The sequence below is a fragment of the Tigriopus californicus genome, chromosome 8 (assembly GCF_007210705.1).
Source record: "Tigriopus californicus strain San Diego chromosome 8, Tcal_SD_v2.1, whole genome shotgun sequence".
Lineage (NCBI taxonomy): Eukaryota > Metazoa > Arthropoda > Copepoda > Harpacticoida > Harpacticidae > Tigriopus > Tigriopus californicus.
In genome coordinates this window covers 13,315,610-13,337,344 of record NC_081447.1, presented here as the reverse complement: position 1 = coordinate 13,337,344, position 21,735 = coordinate 13,315,610, and the positions used below count along the sequence as shown (strand labels likewise).

At 46.1% G+C, this 21,735-nt stretch overlaps 1 protein-coding gene across 1 annotated transcript; it reads right to left on the bottom strand.

The window, feature by feature from the left end:
* Positions 1 to 16,777: 16,777 nt before the first annotated feature.
* LOC131884476 (N-myc protein-like) lies at positions 16,778 to 19,747 on the bottom strand (the record flags this gene model as incomplete). The annotated part of the gene is given in 1 exon segment (XM_059232271.1): positions 16,778 to 19,747. A coding segment is annotated over 1 exon segment (1,800 nt), but the record flags the coding sequence as incomplete, so codon positions are not given.
* Positions 19,748 to 21,735: the final 1,988 nt, after the last annotated feature.

The window sequence follows — 21,735 nt, the reverse complement described above, 5'->3', positions numbered from 1 at the left end:
TGCTTCGGTGGGGCTTCATCTTCCCATGTTCTTCATTGTGGCAACCAATAAAGGCACGCACACATTCACTTACCCACACGTACTCCATCCACTCCCACAATCCCGACTAAATATGTAATCGAGGCCTGCCGTCAACATACTAGAATACTACATACGTACGTACATAGGAGCAGGTCCCTCACACAAGGTTCAGTGCTGCTGTTTCGTCGAACCTATCTTCTCGGACGGTCGTGGTTTGATTAGCATCCTCGGGGACTGGACAGTACAACAGCATGGTTGAAATGAGCACTTGGGCGAAGAGAGGCTCGGATAATTTTGGCATCCCTGAGATGCAACAAGTTGGTGGTTATCCTCTGTCATTGAGTGACTGGTTCAAAGAGGCCGAGTTCAATGGCCGATCAAACCACCGAGCACACGAACATGTTATTTAAATACACATACTCGTACTAGTATCATTATGGTGGTGGTGGCGGTGAGGGTTGTCCTACGCCAGGACTTCTCCAGCATACCTGCAAAAACATGAACAACAACAGGACGAGAAAAATGGCTAGGATGATCATGATGAGGGTTCGAAGCAGCATCAACAACAACAACAGCAACAAGAGCAACAGCTTCTTTGAGGACCAAAAGTGAGGTAGAGTACATTTGTAAGCGAGTCAAGGACGTTCATTGCATGAGTTAATCGCCTCCACCAGATTTGGCATTCCACTTCCAAATCAAACGAGCCCTGTACCTGCAGTACCCTAACTCCCTCCTTCCCTCCCTACCTGCATATATACATACCTCCACTCTCTTTCTTGTTCTGGTTGTCCTTCTTGCAAAAGATTGGTAGATGGATGGATGGTTGGATGGTGGGGGGATGTTGTTTTGGACCATTTTATTTCGAGGAGGGGGGGTTGTTTGTCTCAAAGGAAGCTCACGTTATGAACGGTTGTCAGGGGTTTAAGGTCATCGTCTTAAGACGAGTCTCTAGTAGCTGATCAATCAGATCATCAGATGTGTCTTCCTGCGAAACACATGAGAGACAATGGAAAGAGCCAGGGAATATAATTGTCAAACGGACGTATTTGCGTAGTATTGATGGCTCAAATGGCGGACACATTGTATGTTTGAATGATATCCATGGATAGATACGCAATACATAAATAGCTCTCACACTCTCCTTCTCTCATTTTTCCAGCTATCGATGGGTGTCTCTTTCGCTCTCGTTTGAACAAGATATTCAGACTCGTCTGAAGAGAGCAAGTTCAACCTTGAATTTGTGGCTGCCTTTGCCTCAACAGCTTGATGAACGTGTCTCAAGTTTGATAAATACTCAACTTCGATAGGCAGCCAACATTCTGCGCCATGGCCTCCTCAGTCAGTCATTGGCATAATTAGGCCATGAGAATCAAATTTCATTGAAAACTGCATGCAGACTACTATTTACGTACAGTGAGTATGATCATGATCATCATGAGCATGTTGCGTTCATTTCTCCGTAGCTAATTCTGGTCTCGAAGTCATCCTTGTGAAAAACTTGGCGATTTTTTGACAGACTAATGACCAGGTTAAAAACATAGGTTTATAACAGGGTGTATCCATTTCCTCGGACTCTCCCCCCCTTAGTTCGCAATATTTTTTATTTTGTCCCTATCTCTGTGGAGAATGAGGGTGAAGTAAGTAAATAACTATCTTTTGTCCCGTTAATGTCAATTAACAACAGATACGATAGCTTTTCTCGTGGAAATAACAGGAAAACCCTGCTAAGAGTTTCGTTATTGTTATTGTCTCTGTACACTAAATTAGGATCAAGTGTTTAGTAATGTTGGGACTGAAAATGCCTGAAAAGCTAACGATTTTGATGTGCGTTGTCCTTTGCTTCGTTTCATTTTTTTTGTTCTAAAGGCACAGGCAATAAATGCTGAACATAATACGTTTTTTTTCTCAAAACGTTATCCAAGAAAAATAAAAGCGACTAGCCTCCAGGTTCGAGGCGATATTTCGACGTAAAAACATGTTCCAATGCATCGAACAAGAGAACAGCGTTTTGTATTTGCATTTTCGCACCCACATTCTTAGAGCCCGCGATGATATATGCAGACATTTGATTGCTTTCTAATTGGATTTTTATTGTTTTTATTCCTCCCTCCAAGCTTTTCAAGCGAGGCCAAGGAGCCATGTTTGAAACCTGAGACTAATATTTTGAATGAGATGGAAGCAAGTCCCTCCTCACATGGGTCCATATCACCCAGTTCCAGGGGGTGGAGGATGGGGTGGGTTGCTCACTTTGGAGTGGAGGTGAGTGATATCGTTGGGTGTGAACAGACAACGGTCGTGACATGACCCTAGGAAAAAAAAGCAGAGAATGAATTAGTAGGAGGCGAGCTTTAGAACGAAACAAGAAAGAAAGAAGGAGACTTGAGAAGCTGTTCGGTTTTTGGTCATTGTTTAGAAGTTTGGATTAATCTCCCCCGGGAATCAAAATAAACTCCACAGGGGGAGGGAGGGAGGGAGGATGAGGCAAACGAGATGTATTCTTGTTGAACTTTTTTCCAGTTTCCTCATCCCACCCCCGAGAATGGGTGCTGCATTGTCGTGGACTGACCTGACCCACCAATAGTGGATGTCAATGTTAGATGCGGGTTTCCTACTCTGCGTCTAATCAAAGTCCATTGTCACGAGGGAACCATCGTGGTCATAAATTGGCAATCATGCCTGTCAAGCCCTTATCCTTCAGTTCTCAATCGAGCACCAGTCAGAATCTACTTATCTTGGAGTCGAAAAGTGATCGTTGAGCGGCCAGGAGGCCAGATATTTTGGCGACTCTTGCGAGTTTTCTCACCCCTGATTTGTGTGTGCGTGTGTGCGTCTATGTCTTCCAGTTTCCACCCAAGGGTCTTGTTCCGTCTAAGTATCATTGAGCTGGAGAATGAGTGACTTTCACCCTCTTCATGCTCCTCGTTCGTCCCATTTTCCCCATCCAGTGAAGTTAGCTTGTTGCTTGCTTGACTTTACCTCACGGATTGTGTGTGGAAGTGCCGCACAAAAGCACAATCTCCTTTAACGAGTCTGGAACACTGGACTTCTTGCTCAGTGCTCATCGACTACGCTTTAAAGAGGTGGAATGTATCTTGGACGTAAAATATAACACGGCTCATGATAACGATCGCTTTTTCCACAATGCTAGAAATAACATCTGGGTGGAAACAAACGCCAGCCTTCATTGGGATTTCACGTGAGATAGGCAGGCAGGAGAAGAAACCGACCATCACATTAGTTCCAGTCACCTACCGCTTTATTTGCAACTATCTCATGTCAATGTATGGCGTTCTTGCTTAAGTGAATTGCATTTCAGCCGTTAGGGGGCATTCCGGTAAACACAGCTTCCATATATATATATATATATACGGCATCGTTTCAGATGTACTGTATTATGAACGAACCAGTTTCCGAGTGAAGTCATTACCCTTGAACGGTGCCGGAATTGAAATTGACAATGTACCATGGCTTTTGTCCGAGCTGGAAAGGAATGGAAATCCAACACCTAGCGATAGATGATGGAACCACATTGTGAGGATCACATTATTCGTAGCTTTGTGGCAACACCATTGAAGCAGTTTTTTGCCTTGTAGCCGAGGAACTTTCTTACACCTCATGAGATAACAAGCTGGAGTGTCGTAAAAACCAGTGTTTTGGAGATTTTGCCAATTGAAGTAGTCTCCAATTTTATTAAGATTCCATTCCCCTTCAATGGTTTCCCAGATCCCTCTCCACCTGAGTAAGGGCCGTCATAAAACTTGATTACCTTGTTGAAAAGCCAATTTGCATGATCACACATAGCTTTGAGAAAGTTTTTTTTCTGCCTCTTCCCCCAGGTAAGGAACTGCCCTAACTATTGTGTAGATCATAAGTTAGGGGAAACTGTGATGCTGAGACTTCTGAAAGGGATCTTGTTAGACAGACGGGACCCTCCCCAAATCTAACCTCATAAAAGTGACACCGACTCGGAAGGCAGCAAAAACTCTTTTTTTTCACCAATGTTGTTGCTACTCGCTGCCAAACCTGAAATATAAGTGAAGATAAATTTGGCCTCCTCGAAAAATGGGCCATGGAGAATCTCTCGCCTATTCATTACTCACCAATGCTACCTACCGGTAGCCCCCCAAACCCCAAAGTAAAAGAACGACCAACCAACGAACGAACGGCTTTTGGAAATCAGTCTACCGACAATCAAAAGCGACGAGTCACTAATCTATATATGAATCCTTTCCGGCCATTGCTAAGGTAGCAGTCGCAAGCACATGTACCCAGAGATCCTCGTCAAGGGTTCCCATACCATTGTCCATACCGTCTCCCTTGAACCTAAGCGTAAGCCGTCCAGAATATGGGCGTCCCATTGTGGGACATCTGCTCCTTTAGGCGAACGATGGGCAACAAGTCGGTCGAGGGTTTGCGTATCCACCGCGTTTTTGTCCACTTGATGCATCACGGCTTTCAATTTTCCCACCTATTCCTTATGGAAATCACAAGAGTTCCAGGCTTGACTCAAGCGATCCACTGTAATGGCTCAGAGAGGGAGAGCGTGTCGTCCCATGATCACTTGAATTCTAGTTACGTGAGAACGAAAAATGAAATCAATAGATTTGTTTTGGTTTTGCTGTTTTGTGGCAAAGGGTTTCTCATAGTCAAAGTTTGGCAATTAAACGTGGTCAAGGTGGCATGTTGAATGGTATGTGATTGCATGTTCAAACGCGAATGTCGGGACAGAGGGTAGGTGGATCCAGTCTCAATAGAACTTGCGTACATGTCTAGTATGTAGTCCATAGAGAGAGAGTATGTGTGATTGTGAATTGAAAAAAAAAAGAATCCCTCTGACACGAAGAAAGGGATTTGGGAGCAGAAGCACAATAGGGAACCTCAGACCATTTCCATGTCGAGCTCCTCTGTCTAAATATAATGTGTGAGGGTGCGTTAGCCTTCTATAGGTTATGGATCTCTCTACCAATCAGGCTTTGTCAAAGATATTCACAAGCTGGAGGGATCGAAAAAAAAATCCTGACATGCTTTCGGACAGAGGATGAAGACATCGAATGCGAGAAGGACGAGGAGGATTATGACGACGATGATGATGATTATTATAACAATCAGGTCAATTCCAAGCGAATCTGAATCAGAAAAGAAGGGAAGCCAATGTCGTCCCTTGAAGGACCCCAAATAAGCGGACCAGACAGGATTAGTCCTGATTGCCGCCAGATTTGTCGTCCTCACAGCACGCGTTGGTACCTCTCTGGCTCCCTTCCATTTGACCCATTCTCGAGTTTGATGAACGGACCCAAACCAATGGCTACTGCCATAGTAATTTAAGGGTTTGTTTTGGGGCCCTTGTTCGTGTTGTCAGGGAGGGAGGCAAGGTATTTTGGTGTGGTACTTGCGCATCATGAGGATGATGTTGGAGATGATGACCAGACCCGAAAGTATGCTCTGAATCTTGATAACAAATAGTGCTGACTCACTTTGGATTGGAAACTCCGAGCCTCCAGGCATGATTGCATTAAAGAGAAGATGAAGTGGATAGAATTGGGGGGTACCAGAGGGGAGAGCTCCCTGCGAGCCCATTGATGTCCATCTCGCATGAGATGGGAGATGGGGCATCTCGAGATCGAGGTTGGGACCTTTTCCCGTTTAGAGAATGGCCAACTCTGAGCTAGTCCGAGGTGTAGCACATCGCTGAATGGCCAGCAGTTTATTGAAGGTAAGTATTATTTTGAAATCTCGAATAAATGGTGGATGGTGGATGATGATTCCAGGTGCGAAAGAGAAGCGCTCTCAAAGCTAGCTAGCAATGAGGAGGATGAGAAGGCGAAGGAAAAGAAGAGGGAGGATTACCGCCTCAAGCCAATTCAAATAGTTCAAGATTAAGTTGTAATTTTGAATGGATTCAAGTCAAAACATTTCCCTACAGGTCTAACAACTCGAACGTGGTCGTCATTGTCGATGTGACCATTGTTTGTTGACCCTCGCTATTACGTACGTACGTACGTACGTACGTACTCGTACACTAAAGGGACGTTGGACAGACAAACCCTACCTAAACCGGGCGGATTTCTGAGAACCGAGAAGAATCAAAAGGCAAGTTGTAAACCAGGTCCTCTCTCCAGGCCGTGCAGCAGTTCACCTGTGCCCGTGAAGGGCACTTTCGTACTTCTTGGGTGACAAATGGAGACAAGTCCTGAAAAGACGATGGAAAATTGCTTCATCCAAACCCATGTCGATAAGTCCCTCTCCTTTTCGTTCTCTCCTTCTCGTTCTGCTGACCCCCGACTTCATGCCTAGGGTGGTTGTTGAGCTGGACAAGCTTGACATTCCAGAAGCAGGTTTGGGTTTCCAAATGCTGGGGCCTGCACGCTCCGACTGAAGGAAAACTGTCCAAAACCATTCTCAACCATCTTTCATCATCATCATCATCGTCGTCGTAATCATCATCGCCCACCGAAATGATCTCTCTCAAATGCCCCAATTACGCTCGCAGACGACCTAATACACCTCCTTATTTCACTACTACTGGAACGAACCATGTTTGAAGTAGACCCCCTCATCCCCCCCCCGGATCCAACGACGGACTAGCCAAACAGAGACGATAGAGAAGAAAAGAGCAACCACATTTTTGCATGCCATAACACGTAGGGCCTCGGGTGGAGATCGGAGAACCGCCAGAGCTAAAAAAGAAACGTATGTTAAACGTGAAAGTGCTCACTCGATACAACGAATGGATGTCCAATCGGCGTTCTCGGAGTCGATCAAATCACAAATAACCGCAAATTGTACTTTTGGTTAATGCGAAGCCAAGAAAAGAAACGGCGAAGAAAAAACTGGCTGGAAGCGTAACAAAAAAGTGTCTGTGATAGTTGTTATCAGTGGTTGTGGATGGATGTCAACCAAGCTATGTTGGCTGTCTTGGGAACTTTCTTCATTTGGTCTGGAATGGTGGAGAAAAGATGAAATGGCTGATTTATGGAGTGCATGTCGGGTTTGGGCATGTGGCAAATAATTAGGACTCTCTTACGTTTAGAGTTAGTTGGCAACTCCAGCCAAGTCAGATCAGAGCCCGAACGAACGATCGGCCAAACATTTTTTTCATTCAACCACACCTAAGGCAGCAGCAAACGAGAGAAATAAGTGCACCAGTTACTCGGAACTATCATGATGAGAGAGAGAGAGCTTTAACTGGACAGGCCTCATGATGACTAACTAATCGTAGAGGTGGCCACGCATCGGAGCTGAATTTGGGTGCAAATACGAATCCAAACTTGTGTAGGGCTCTGCGATGAAAGAATTGCTCCTGCTGGATCAGTCCGCAGAGGAGCTTAAAAGGCGACGAGAGGGTCAACTGGCTCAGAGGAGAGCTCCCAATATGGGAAGGCAAACGTCTAGCAAGCCATTCGAGATCATTCGTCTTCATAATGAAAACCCGATAGCAATGATGCATGCAATAAACGGTCCATGATTAACGACGTCTACTTTTGGATCCCATGCAAATTCAAGCCATTCCGATGAATCTATTCACTCGCTGGATCCTTGAGGACATTGCCACCTCGTTCTCTCCTTTCCCTACATAAGCGTACGATGGGGGTATCTCCATTCGATCCGGGTGTACGATTTCAGTCCGGAATGGGAATGATTAAAAATGACAACTCCCAAATTGCCTCGTTAGTCCTGACAATTCATCTTCCCTGCCTTAGGCTAATCAAACCTGGGGTAGTGTTCCGCGCCCGACAACCCAAATGAGATTCCATTTTCTTCTCAACGACCTACGATACCTTTTTGTCCGACGTTTTTGTTCCTGCGTGTTTTGAATGGTTTGTCTTCATTTTCTTCAAACCAAAACATCTGTTCCGAATTGCATCTCATATCGGGCGGTTCGACGGTTTTTCTCAGAGGCTTCACAACAACAACGACAGCAACGACAGCAACGTTTTGAGAAGAGGCAAGACGAAGAAAGGCCCACCCGCCAACCCCAATCCTCCACCAGACTGTGTGAACACACAACCAAATGAAGAAAAATCAAGAACAACGTAGTACAAAAGGCAAACACGGATCATCAACTGCATCTTGAGTCCACGTATATGTATGTAAGCATGTGGCAGTGCAATTCGTTACCAGGAATAAAGGAGGAGATGAGACGACCTCAAAAGTCTCACATTAGCAAGGAATGAACATCAAATTTGCGGATGGAGAAAGAGAGACAAGTTCGGACTTCTTACTTGTTGAAAGCTCTCCGAATAGAAATGATTAATGAACCTTGTCGATAGTCCCGGCTTCGTTCCCGAGATGTCTCTGTCTGTCGTAGCTAAAGGAGGCCCTGAAATGAAACTCTTGGCTAACCCGATTCTGGACACGTCAAGTAGTGCAAGGAAAGCGCCAATCAACGTTTTGGGTGGAGACCATAATTTTGCCAAACGAAATATGCTGATACAGCAGACACGAGTGGTCATCACACCACCAGACGAAGCGAGCTAGACGAATCTGACGACTGGAATTCATAAACGTACGCCGTTAAAAACACATGAACACACATTTATCACCCAATGGCGGTCAGATGACGTCTCTGCCATCCCAGCTTTTCTCTCAAAACCCGTGCCAAGGAATCGATCATTCAAACCAGACTTTAATTCAACATCTCTCAATGCAGTCCAGTCTCACCAGCTCGATCCAAATTATTGCTTACCGTGTCTGACGACCGAGGCTGGATCATTCCAGAGGTTCGTTTCAAAAGTAACCAAAGTCCACTTTCAATTACGATGCTCAACAAATGTCAGGCAAAACTGGTTTAGAAAAGTACAAAGTCAACAAACTGACTAAGGGTGGCTGAAACTGTGGCGTTGGACGTCAGCAGTTTGATACCCGTTTGATAGGGGATTCAATAAAGAAAGAAGTAGCTAATTTGAATGCATTAGATTACCCCCAGGGCCCTCATCTTGTCAAGGGATCGACAAAATCAAAGAATTCTTCAATTAAGATGTTCATGAGACTTATTCCCCCTCCTGTGTCCACTCACACGTCCCTAGTGACAGAACTGGTGGATGGAGGATAGGAGTTTTACAAGGTATCTGTCAGTCGTCTCTTGACCCTGGTGCTCCTGACAGGCAAGTTGTTGAGAGACTGGATAGATAGCGGGGTCGGTTGGTTACTAGTTGGTTGGTTGGTTGGTTGGTTGGTTGGTTGGTTGGTTGGTCGGTCGGACCATCGGTTGGTGGGTCGACGCCTTTCATACTGACAGCGCTACCAGTAGAACGGTGGTTTGGTTGAAGAGGTGGTGCTGATGAGTGTCTGTTGATGCTGAAGAGGGGCCAACCATGTTAGCGCAATGGTGGTGATGTGTCTGAGAGAGCTTTGGTATCAATCCGGGATCGAAAAGAAAGACAAGACTGGTTCCACAAGTCTTAGGATGCAAATCAGGTTTTCGAATCAGTGGTCATTTTCAAATTTTTAGGATATCTTGCTCACCAAATCTGACAGAAACGAGTAGAACGGCATTGGAGCTGAAACGCAGCTCAAATTGAGAAGGGGGAACGGAGGGAGAAGAAAGATTTTGCCGCAGCTAAATTGAAATAAATGTGTGTCCAAGCCATGTACCTTGCTACTAAGGGGGAAACTCTCTGGGTGATGATGATTATGATACTAATAAAGTGATTTATAGACTAATGGGGGTACCGACCAAAGCAGAGAGAGAGAGAGAGAGAGAGAGAGAGAGAGAGAGAGAGAGAGACATGGAACGACAGAAAGAGCGCCATAAAGAAATCGAGGGGCGGGACTCAACGACGCGACTTCCTTCACCTTGCCTTTCTTGTCCCACAATTTATATGATCGTGATGATCAGACTAGACTTCATTAGGAATTAAACATCATGTTCAACCCAAGTCCAGCTGCTACTTACTTTGGTGGGACAACGACATCAGCAGCCGTAGCAAAAGGAGAGGGCTTTCTTAATTTTTGTCTTAATGACTCCCAAAATTTAATGGACACACTAATGTACTGGCTAGTTGTAAGAGTAATGGGTTTGGCTGCGGAATTCTATTCAAACTAAGTCTTTTGGGTCCATTATGGATCTGTTGGTCGGATTTGGTCACTTGGATGCTTCCTTTGGATATACTTTTTAAGAGGGGAATGGGGGGGGGACTCGAAATTGCGTCTCGGGAGTGGCGAGTAGATCCTCTCGATTTAGCAAGTTCGTCGCAATTGCTTACTCACCTCATACCTGAAGTGATTGGCCTTAAAAGTCACTTCATCGTATTGTATACAACAACCATTAGGCCATTGAACCACAGTTCTCAGGCTACACATTCCTTCAGGGTGACTTTCCACACGAGGCCATAAAAGTGATCGGATTTTGCCTAACGTCGGAACAACTAGATTCTGTACTCATGAGCTGCAATTTCCTACATGCATCGATTAGGCTTCTGTCCATCGTGGGCCAAACTTTAATTCTTGAAAAGATGGACAATACTCTCACAAGCTGCTATTTTAAAGCTACTTCGGCATCCGTTGTCCAAACCTTCGAAACCCTGGCAAACTTTGCTCACCCTGAGGGCCTCCTCGCCAATCGCCTTTGAAAACCATCTCTGGCATCTGACGTTTCAGCATGGAATTCCTTTTCTTCTGCGTTTTTCGCCTGTTGCTTCTTTCTTCTTGAAGGGAGACCTACGTCGTCTCTCCCGGTGCCGCCGTACTACGTCTTCTTCTTGTATGGAGTCGCCAACTTTCCAGGCCTGCATTCATCCCAACCATCATGGATGGTCGGACGACTCAGCCCACAGATGGTTTGAATGTAGTCGTCGGTCGTGATGGACTCGTGCAATAACATCGCCATTTCCAACGTATCCTGCTTCAAAACACACGCACCCAACATTGAGACGGACGACGCACCAACCCCCTCGTCCAACAAGTGAATGGTCCCGGACTTGGGAACCCGCAGCTGTGAAGACAGCAGCATACGGAGCAGTCACTGGAGCAGCTTTCCAAACATTAACTAGCAGTCAGCAGGTGAAGAGCTACTGGGATTGTATGCAATGTACTCTGGCACGAAGGGTATATGAACGTATGTATATGTACGTATGTGTGTGAGGTTGTGATGTGAGTATGTCGATTCGAGGGTTTTCGTTATAAACCTTGGAATGGGCATTGATCCTCTGGCCTACTAGTCGCCATAGTAATGGCAACAATCATGGTCGTCTCTGACGGTGAGTTTTGTGCGGTGGCATTTTGGCCAACCATCATCAATTTAAAAGTCCAGGGAGCGGTGGGAATGGTCTTCAACATCATCAATATTTGGGACACACTCACCACAGACGTTCGTTGCGTGGTCATTATTAGAATGGTTGGATAGTTTGATACCTAGTGGGCAAACAATCCTCGGCGGATTTGGGGAGGAAAAGGTAACAAATTTTCCCTCTCGATACCTGATCGAAGAACGACCAAAAAGATAAAGACAGTCTCATTAAACAAACGTCATTAGTCAAACAGTCTTGCAGCCATTACCCGGAGAGTCGTAGTAATATCAGTAGTCGTGGTTGGCTCTTCTTGTGTAGATCCTTGAAACAGACCGATAGTCTCTCGATTACTCCACTTTCCAGTTCCACTCATAACTTACATCCATTGGAGTTCACTCCCTCGCATCGCTGAATCAAACTAATGTCAATATGTGGAGCCGTGTCCGAGCACAAAATAGCAGAGTAAAAATGGGGAGAATTTCTGAGGGAGCATTTTGTGGAAACTTCATTCTTTCACATTAGCGTCGCTCATCTTCGCTCATACCTCCCGAGTTCAGCGTATCAAAGAGGGCAAATATTTGCCGTCGAAACAGAAAATTGTCAAATAAAACTCCTTCCCCTCCTGCTACCACTCCTCCACCAGTAGAGCAGACTACTGGAGACCCATTACTATCGAGTGAATTTGTTTGATTCCAGAACAAAGTGATCTTAAACAAACTCCTTGGTAGTGGATCGTTCCAGCTTTGAACGTACTACTACTACTCTCGATCATTGGAACCTACTACTGTTCTGGTGGTGGCTAGAATGGAAGCCGAGAAAGCGAGGCGAGTGAAGGCCACCCATTCACTGGGCTTGCTTGGATGTGGTTTACTGATAAGTGCGAATCAGTTAATTATCCGTGGATTTTGGCTTTGTTTGAGCGTCACTTGGATATCAATATTGACCAAGGAACAAGCTGACTGTGGTGGTGAAGAAAGGAGTTGGAGCCACTTCTCGACTTTTGAGTCGCAACTCAACCCTCGACACCAACATAGGTCATTGTTGAAAGTGGACGATTTCCGTTCGCGTCGTTCTTATCTTCTATCTTTGGGGAATTGTTTGAAAATTAATCCGACTCGAGCTTCTCAAGATTTCCAGTTTGAGCGGTTGATCGATTGTTTTGCCTATCAAACAACATTGCTGTAGATCCAAACGACGCCAAAGGTATTGAGTTAAATTCCCTTTATTCAGACTCTTTGTGTCGAAGTTTTGTGGAGCCAAAAACTCTCCTTCATCGACTATAAGAATGACTATAGCATAGTTGTGTCAAATGATTTCACTTTAGCTTGGATCGACACATGTTTCAGCAATCTTAGTCTCATTGAGCCTCCTTTGATCGGTCCTAATGGGATCCCTCCGTATGTACGTACTATATGCACCGGCTGTGGTGAAACATTCTAAACAGTTTAGTCTAAACTTCCTAACCCCGGATCAAGATGATCATACCTACCGCCCGGTCTACATTACAGTAGATGGATTGCAATCCTTGTGGCAGACACTGGTCGTTAAAGAGTTCACATCCTATGGTATGCCATCTTTTTTTCATCAGACCACATGCCAACGGTTCGACGGTCGTAGCGTGTCCAAATTCGCGGTGTTTTTCTTTGGTGGTTCCAAAGGATCATGATTATGAGCCTTCAAAAAAAGCGATGTTTTTTTGGTCTGAGTCTCTGAGTAAAATGATCCTAAGTTGCTTTTGTTGCACATGTGCGTTTCTTGACGCACCTTGGGGGATCAAGGAAATCATTTTACGATTGTTCAATTTCTTGATTACGGCCCTATTGACGAGTCGGAGTGTGAGGGACTCGGAGTAGTCCCAATGATGTGAAGAGATTCAGCTCATTGAGGAGAGAACAACTACCTACCTAGTAGTTGTTGGTGGGTTGGTGGATTGGTTGGTTGGTTGGTTGGTTGGTGGTGGTGGTGGTGGTGGTGGCTGTCGTTAATGGTGGAACGGACATAAAAACAAATCAATCCAAATCCACCGCAAAATCAAGCGTCCGTTCAACAAGTCGCCGGATTTCGGATCAATCGGTGAGAAGACAAGGGGGAAAAGAGAGAGACAATCCTCTTTGGTTCCTATCACTTCACCACACTGTCATAATCATGACCATCTTATGAAAACGGAGAATGGGAACGCTGACATACACCATGACCAGAACACCCGATACTTTTGTCTATGATGAGCTCGACATTGGTCGTGTATCACGTGCGTCAGCTTATAGGCCGGTCACAAAGATGGAAGCCTCGTTCAGCCCATGTTGTGAAAATCATTCAGCCAAATTTAGGTATTACCTAGCTTTGCTTGGAGAGATGTTCGTTCGTTCTTGGCAGTGTTTAATCAAACCTTATGTACCTTATGTAGTACAACACATTGGTGCACGGGAGTCGCGGATGTTTTCTTTACCAAAAAAGATTCCTTTATGACCATCGACATGCAATAACGAACGTGAATCATGAGCTCGGATCATCCAACGCTGGTTTCCTGTTCTTTTCAAGGAAGACGACGGAGCTCTCCAACGTCTCACACGGAATCAACCTCAAATCCGCATCATTTGAGCCACGGATCGGCCATTTGGTTCATTTGGTTGGCTCAAATGAACTTGCGAGCCATCCATCCACTCACTTTAAGGCAGAGCATTATTCAAGGCTGACAGTTTCAGCTCGGGTGATCCCGAGTCCATCATTGGCTAGATGTCCCCTACCAAAACCACCCCTTGGTATGGGAAATGATCATTCAAAGCTATTAACGATGTCATCAAATCGTTTGGATTTGAAGCACATTTTCCTGGTTGTCTTCCAGCTGAAGACCACTTCGATTGAAAATAACATCGGTTTTCCCTAGATACTGTTCAACAAGCGGTTTCTTCCTTAATTGCTACGGAACCTTCGGTCATAAATCAAGACAACCTGGAAATGGTGATAAAACTTGAAAGCTGACTAATGCAAGGCAAGCAAATGTGAACAGAATTCACTTGAATTGCATTCTGCACCCAAACGGTCTGGGTTTCAATGTTTTCCTCCGCCATCAATTCAACCAGTTTGCATATTCCATCATAAAAGTCAAAGAATTCGCCAGATTTCGACCACTTCTGGCTCATTAGGGATTCGAAAGACGTGGGAACGAAAGCTCCGAGTAATTGGCGGTCGAGCCATTTAAAGATGGACCCGCCAACCAACCAACCAACCAACCAACCAACCAACCAACCACCAGTGGAGCAACAACCAACAACGATTGTGGTTGCGGCAAAAGAAGGAGAGATACTCCTTTGGGAGAGTACCCAAGTTTAGGGCTAATTGTCGTTCAAGACTCTGTTGTCTCGAGTGCTCGAGTTAGTCGGTAAGATTCCCTGTGTGTGTGTGTACCTCCATTGTCTTGGCACAAATGTTTCATATTTCAGTTTTTGCTCTCCTCATTCTCTTGAAATGGAATGGATGGCTGTCGTCGGGATTGCTCGAGTAAACCAACTTCCGGTCGTCTGGCGATCAATTAGAAGAGTTTATCCCCCTTTTTCCACCTCGATCATTGTCAGTTTCTGGGGATATAGAATGTATATACTCTACTACTCGACACTACACTCGCACATTTTCCAGCCATGGAACGGATGGTGATGATCCCCAACGCTCTAATGAGAACAGTTTGTACCAGTTTGAGGAGGAGAATTCGTTGCTTTGTTCTGAAGATGTCGGCTAGGTTTATTGTAAAAGCTGCGTGTTATTGGTCTTGATGCACGCCATGGATTGAAATTAGTCATGAACAACAGCTGATCGATGTCATCTGAAACCACACATTTGTCGTGGATGCAACGAGAAACATGTTAATAATAGTAATAATAATAACTATTATTATTACTTTTTATTATTCATTCACAGGTATCTATATCTAAGCATATGTCTACTTCCAAGTGCTGAGGATAAAGATTCCTGAGGGCGAAAGAGACAAGGAGGATTCATTTGACCTTATCGAATCCCGGGTTTCCGTTCGCTCTTTTTAGCATTTCAAGTTTGAGATCTTACATTCTAACTTTGTTTACACCACATGCAACAGGATGGAGCTAGTGATGATAATATTGATGATGATGACGATGATGATGGTTGGACGTGAAATCAAACCCCAGGAAGGTCGGTTTGGGTGGTTTATGAACAGTCAAACAAGCTTGTTTATTCATCATCATTGCTTCATGATTTGTGTTTGTGTGTGTCCATGACAATATCACAATGGAAGTCCGTCAGCCTGTGGTTTTTTTTCGACAATATCCAAAAATTTAGCTCGTGGCGATCCCGCATCGTTATATCGAGATAGGAAATTATCAAAGCAATGCTCGAGTCCAAAAATGGTTTCTTTCTAATGGTTTTGAAACGACGGCGCAGACGACTGTTTTACTAATTCAACTTATCTAGTGGCACGACCACTGACGAGAGCTATCCGAGAAAAATCAAAGCCTGTCATGGTTTTTTTTCAAACTTTTTGTATTTTATTGATCAAAATCTAACTCTAAATGTATATACTTGATCGTTTGTGTACATGTGTATAATTATATATAGATATATATATATATATAGATTTCATGTATGGTTGTTGTATGTATGTATAGATAGATTGATTATAGTTGTGTTTTTTCCATAGTCTCTGTCTTAGCTTGGTTGCACTAGAAAAATACGTAAATTGCATTAGAAAATTCGTCTACCCCGAAAGAGGGAAGGAACGAACGAACGATCGGTTTGCTTGCTTCGTAGAGAGGGCTCGACAGTTGACTTGGGCCTGAAGTGGACAGCTTTGAAGAAGAAACAGTTGTGGATGTCGTTGAAGAAGAACAAGACAAAGAGGAGGAGGAGCAGGAGAAGAACCCTATTTTAATGTTAGGTAGGAGTAGTTATAGTGGAAGTAGTAAGAGGTGGTTGTTGAATAATAGGTTGAGGTGGTTCGGATTAAGGTTGTTGTAGTAATCGAGATGATATTAAAAGTAATAAGCGGCGGTACAAGTGGTTCTTGTTGTTTTTGCTTTTGTTGTTGTCATTCAAGGATTAGCGAGGCTTGCCCTCCACAAAATGTTGTTTACCAAAAAAGCGTTTCCAAGTTTCGGTGATATCGGTATCAAAAAGAGAAGGCGGCTGGGAAGGCATCATGCTTCTTCCTTCCAATAAACTTATGGTATGTGTAGTGTGGTTGAATAAAAACCATGTTAGGTTGATTAAGGTACGTTTGCATCGAGAGAAGGAAGCAGCAATAGCAGCAGCTAAGAGCCTCAACTGGGTGGTCTTATTTTTTGACGAAAATGGGTTTTGCTCTTTTTTTGACGGTTTTTTTTTAAAGGACCTTGTTTTTTGAGGACATTCAACAACGAGACGGAGAAATCGATAGCAGAGTAAGAAGCCAAGTTGGAGAGGTAGGTAGATGGACAGAGAGAAATAAGAGGGGAAAAAATTCTTCTGGATTCTCGGGTGGGAAGATAACATCTATGGGCGCATGGAGAAATGAGGACAAACAATTGAAACTATAATAATATTATTATGAATTCTTATTCATCGACAACACATCGGTGGCGTTCACGCCGACAAAAAAGAACAAGGACAAGAATTGTCGCCACTCGATTCGAAGACGAGTGTTGAAATCGGGATATCATTACAATGGAGAAATCGAAGCCAACTGATAATTGAAGACAAGAACATAACTGCACACGCACACACGTTAGCAAAAAGATGGAACAACTTATTGGCGGATTTCTACACACTCAATATACATACACATTAGCAACAGTTGTAGCAGTAGAATTTGTTTACAACAATTGAGATCAATGGATGGATGAAATGGACCTCCGGTGACTTCGGGATATCTCTTAGTTTTTGCTTGGGGGAACGGGGTGACGAAGTCGGAGGTGGCCCAAATCATATTTGGTCACTTGGAGGTGAGGAGGGTAATTTTAGGTAAGGGTTAATGTAATAGTTGCTGCTTGTTTGCTCTCAACTGAGGTCATACATAGACCGGGAGAAGGAACAAGTGATTTTGAAGGGGACTCTTTCGAAGAGGGAGAGAGGGAGAGAGGGAGGAGGTGAGGAGGTAGGATGGAGGAAGTGTTCAACTTCGTGGCGTTGGAAGAGAGTAAGTACATGCTTCTTCATATTGATAAGGCTTGAGAACGGAAAAAAAAGAGTTCCAAGCGGGGGTATTTTTGATTGGCTGGGAAGCTTGAGAGCACATAAACTAAGATAATAATTAGAAATTGGGAAGTTCAATCGGGTTGAGGGTAAATAGTGATGTTGATGATAAGCGATCAATTCAGGCTATTTGGGAGTGTGCTTGGTAAGCTACTACTACAACTTCCTACAGAACGGTTATAACTCTGATGCGGGGGTGTAAATATAGAAAGAGATGTCATAATAGTTTTTGTTTTCATACTCTTCGCTCTGTCTGTCTATCTATCGATCTATCTTTCTTGCTTCTTTTCTTCCTTAAGGGCTAATGCGAGGTGCCAAGGGGCGGTAGAGGACGATTTAAAGGCCAGGGGGGTGGGGGGTCCCCTTCCAAGGTTATTGACATTCGGAGGCCGTTGAGCTTGTCTTAGTCATGGGCAGACACGAGACCAGGAGATGGGACAATATCACAATGAGCAAAGGTCTAAAGAGAGGGCGTGTTCACGGGATCGTGAACCCGCACCCGCTTAGTGTCTGCTAAACACTGATATTCTCCCCACTGATCTTGACGAGCCTTGGGAGCCACTGGGATAAGAGGCCATCAATTGCTGGAGCTTCCGCTTGAGGGCCAGGTTGCGAGATTGAATCGTTTCACGGTCTCGCTTCAGACGACTGTCAGCGGCCGTGAGCTGACGACAGAATTCGGATGCCTTGTTCAAGATGTTCAACTTGGAGGCCTTGTCCACATCGGCCAATTCGGGGACAACTTCCTTGAGTTGGTCAAAGTTGTTGCGCAGGTCCACTCGACGTTGTCGCTCCATAGAGTTGTGGAGATCACGGATCTCTCGGCATTTCTGCGTGTCCCCAATTCCCCCGCCGTTGCTGGTGCTCCCATTGCTGATGCTACCATTGTGGCTACCACCCGAATTGTTCCGGGCCTTCTTTGACAGGCTAGAGGACGTCTTGAGGCCGGGAGTGGCTGACATGGATCGAGGGGAGATGATGCCCACGTTGCCTTCGCCTTCTTGAACTTGACCCTCTTTGATCGGGGAGGGTGGACAGTGAGAGTTGTTGACAGCCGACTTTCGCTTCAGATGGTGCCGGTTATTCATGGCTAGCAAGGAACGCCTCTGGGGACTGTTTGATTGGAACTTCATTCGGAACTTGAACTTGACATTCTCCGACATGCTGTTGGTTCGACTACGGTTGTTGCTCGAGGTGTTGTTGGCACCGGTCTGGTGAGGAAGACGGCTAGGTGAAAGCTTTCGCTTCTGGCCTCGCTGAAGTACGGTTCCGTGTTCCATCCGGAGGATTTGATCCTCATCGTCACTGCTTTCATTGGGGGTCAAGATACCGTTGTTGCTGGCCGGGGACACTGGGGGTCGTACTTGGAAATAGCAGTGATCACCATTCATATGATCAATGACGATGGGATGGCCGGTCACAGAGGGACGAGGGGCGGGCATGGTAGCCTGAGGTTGTTGCCGGTTCCGAAGCAACGATCGGCCTGCCTTCACGTTGAACGGGCGACTGGGAGCCGGGGCCACCTTGCCGGAGGCGGGTCGAATGGTCGAGCGACTGTAGGTGGAGGTGGAGGAGGTAGGCGAGAAGCTGGATCCCGTGGAGTAAGCCGACACGGTGGAGGCACTGTCATCGCTGACCACGTCAATTTCCTCGTCTTCGTGATCACTGTCGGATGCCTCGGTCTTGACACCCAAGACGTTGTGCGGGCTGATGCCGATCAAAGGTGGGCTCGACCCCAACAGGTCCACGTCTTTGAACAAGGCCTCAGCACACTCACTCAAGGTGAGACTAACGTCGCGATTACGCTTGTGGTTGCTAACGGTGGAGGACCACATCAAGTCGGCCTTGATGGCCTCGTCCCCCCCGTTCACACTGAGGCTGTCACGGTCTTGAGACTCGAGGCTCTCCAGCTCGAGGTCGTGTAATAGGGTAAAGGCATCGTTGTTCTGTAACATTTGTTCGGCTAATTGCGGCAAGTCAGCTTGTTCCATGAAGTCCATGAGATCTGAGGCTGAGGCCACATGAGGGCCCAAAGGATCGTCCACCAAGCTGTTGGCCGGCGATGACAAGGGGCTGGCTAGGGGCGTGCCCGTGGACGAAGGGGAGGTGGTCTGTTCCAACTCTTGCCACAAGTTGAAAGACCCTTGGTCTTCCATGAGGTTGAGGTTAAGGTTGTGCGAGCCCCAACTACCCACGGTACACGTGTCCAAAGAGTCTAGGAATTCCATCTTGAGATCACTGGGATCCAAGCACTGTGTTGTGCCAAGAGGCGATGAACAAAATTCCGACAAGGAAGACGACGACGACGACGACAACGACGACGACGAGGAGAAGGAGAAGGAGGACGAGCCGGTGGCTGTCGGGTCAAGTAGCTGCTCCTCGGGGAACAACGACACTGTTGTCGAACAAGCTGGAGGAAGATTCTTCTTCAGGAGCGAGATACTCATGCCTGAACATTCACATCAAGAGCTTGATGGTCAAGTCCGACGGATGACGAAACACACGTAATGGCAATCGTTGTTGTTGTTGTTGTTGTTGTACTAGTAGAATAAGTACTGTGTAGTAATAAGAGCGTAATGAAGGCCAGGAATAACCAAAGTGCGAGTGTGTCGTCACTGGAGGTCGACCCAAGAATGAATCAGGGTCAGGATGCTGATCTGTCCCAGGATGATGATGATGATGATGTCGGATGGAGAACTTGTTCCGGGGAACTGGATAGAGGGAGGAAGGGAGGGACGTGGAGGATCGTGATCTTTGGTGCACACACTTTCGTTTGTAACCACGTCCGACCGAGTCGGAAAAGCAAATGAAACGAACACTTGGGACTGGTACGGTCACGCACTCAATCGTTCACTTCGTCTTCCAACACCACCACCAACGCCAGCACCACCCTGTCTCAGTGACGCCCAACAAGTTCCAGCCAGACAGCACTCACTTACTCACTCACTCACTCACGCCCTCGTCAGAGACCACGTCTTGCCACAAGAACGCCCGTGAACTCTGGAAGCCGGCCGCAAGAGGAAGCGTGAGCGGCCACTCACAGCCACACCAACGAGGAATACGCTTAAGCTGTGGCCAAGAACGAAGGGACTCAGTGGGTTCCCCCGAAGGAGGAGCGCCTATCACTCCTGGAAACGGCTGGCCCGATCACGAAAGCGTCGGCGGGGAAGGTGCCCGGGGAGGCGAATGTATGATGACGATGAGTCCAAGGGAAAACTCGTTTTTCCACAAGATGTACTGTTTGCCCAGATAGACCGTCGAACACGTCTTCTCGGGCGGTTCAGCAGGAGGAAAAAGTCACGAGGATGGTGCAAGAGGCCGGCCGGCCGGCCGGCGAAAGAAAAAAAAATTGCCGAGAAGCCACGTGGATAGGCTGGAATGGCAGCGGTGGAGGCTGGTCTGGCGATTGGAGGCTGGTGCTACCTGCCTTGGCCTCGCGATCCTGGTCCGCGTTCTCCTTGCGGTGAGTTGGCCACTCCACCGAGAGCCTGGTGTTCTTAAGAATGGCGGGAAAGTGGAAACTGATTCAAGCGCCCTCTGGCGTTAGGCTGGATCGATAAGAATAGCCACGTACCGACGGAACTACAGGGAAGACACTGCACGGCAAAGCTGCAGACAGACAGATACACACAGAGAGAGAGAGACTCCAAGATCTCGGAGACTCATCCACCCGTCTTGGGCCAGAATGTTCCGAATGCGACTTTGCAAACTCCACGTCGACACACACAGACACACACGTCAACTGCAAAGAATGTACATGAATATGACGACTATTGTATCAAGGACAAAAATGACGACAGTGATCAAGAAGTCAATTCCAGTATGGAGCACTCTCACACTTGTACCTGGGATCCGGGCACATATGGTTGGATGTCACAACGAGATATTGTCAATAACTCCTATCGCTTGCAGTCCAACATGGATGACATCACCCAAACAGGCATGTTCTGAACTACATACACTTACTCCTCCTCTCCCTCTCCGTCTCCCTCTCGCCCTTTCCTTGAGGCTGGCGGCGTGGGCTCGCTCGGCCATGTGCCAGTCAAAACTTTTTCGGGTCCAAAAAGCCGGTAACCCATGATCAATAGAGAGGAGAGAGGGTGCGGCAGTGCCTCCAAGCCAAAAAGTGCCTTTTCAAGCTGTGGCAGTTGCCACGTTTTGTTTGATACACTCACCCACGAATGACTGACTGAGCAAGAGAGTGAGTGAGTGCACTTGGACTCCTCGCTGAAGGCTCTGGCCGGACTCAGGGTGAATGTAGTAGTAGTAGGAGTAGTTCTAGCTATAGTGG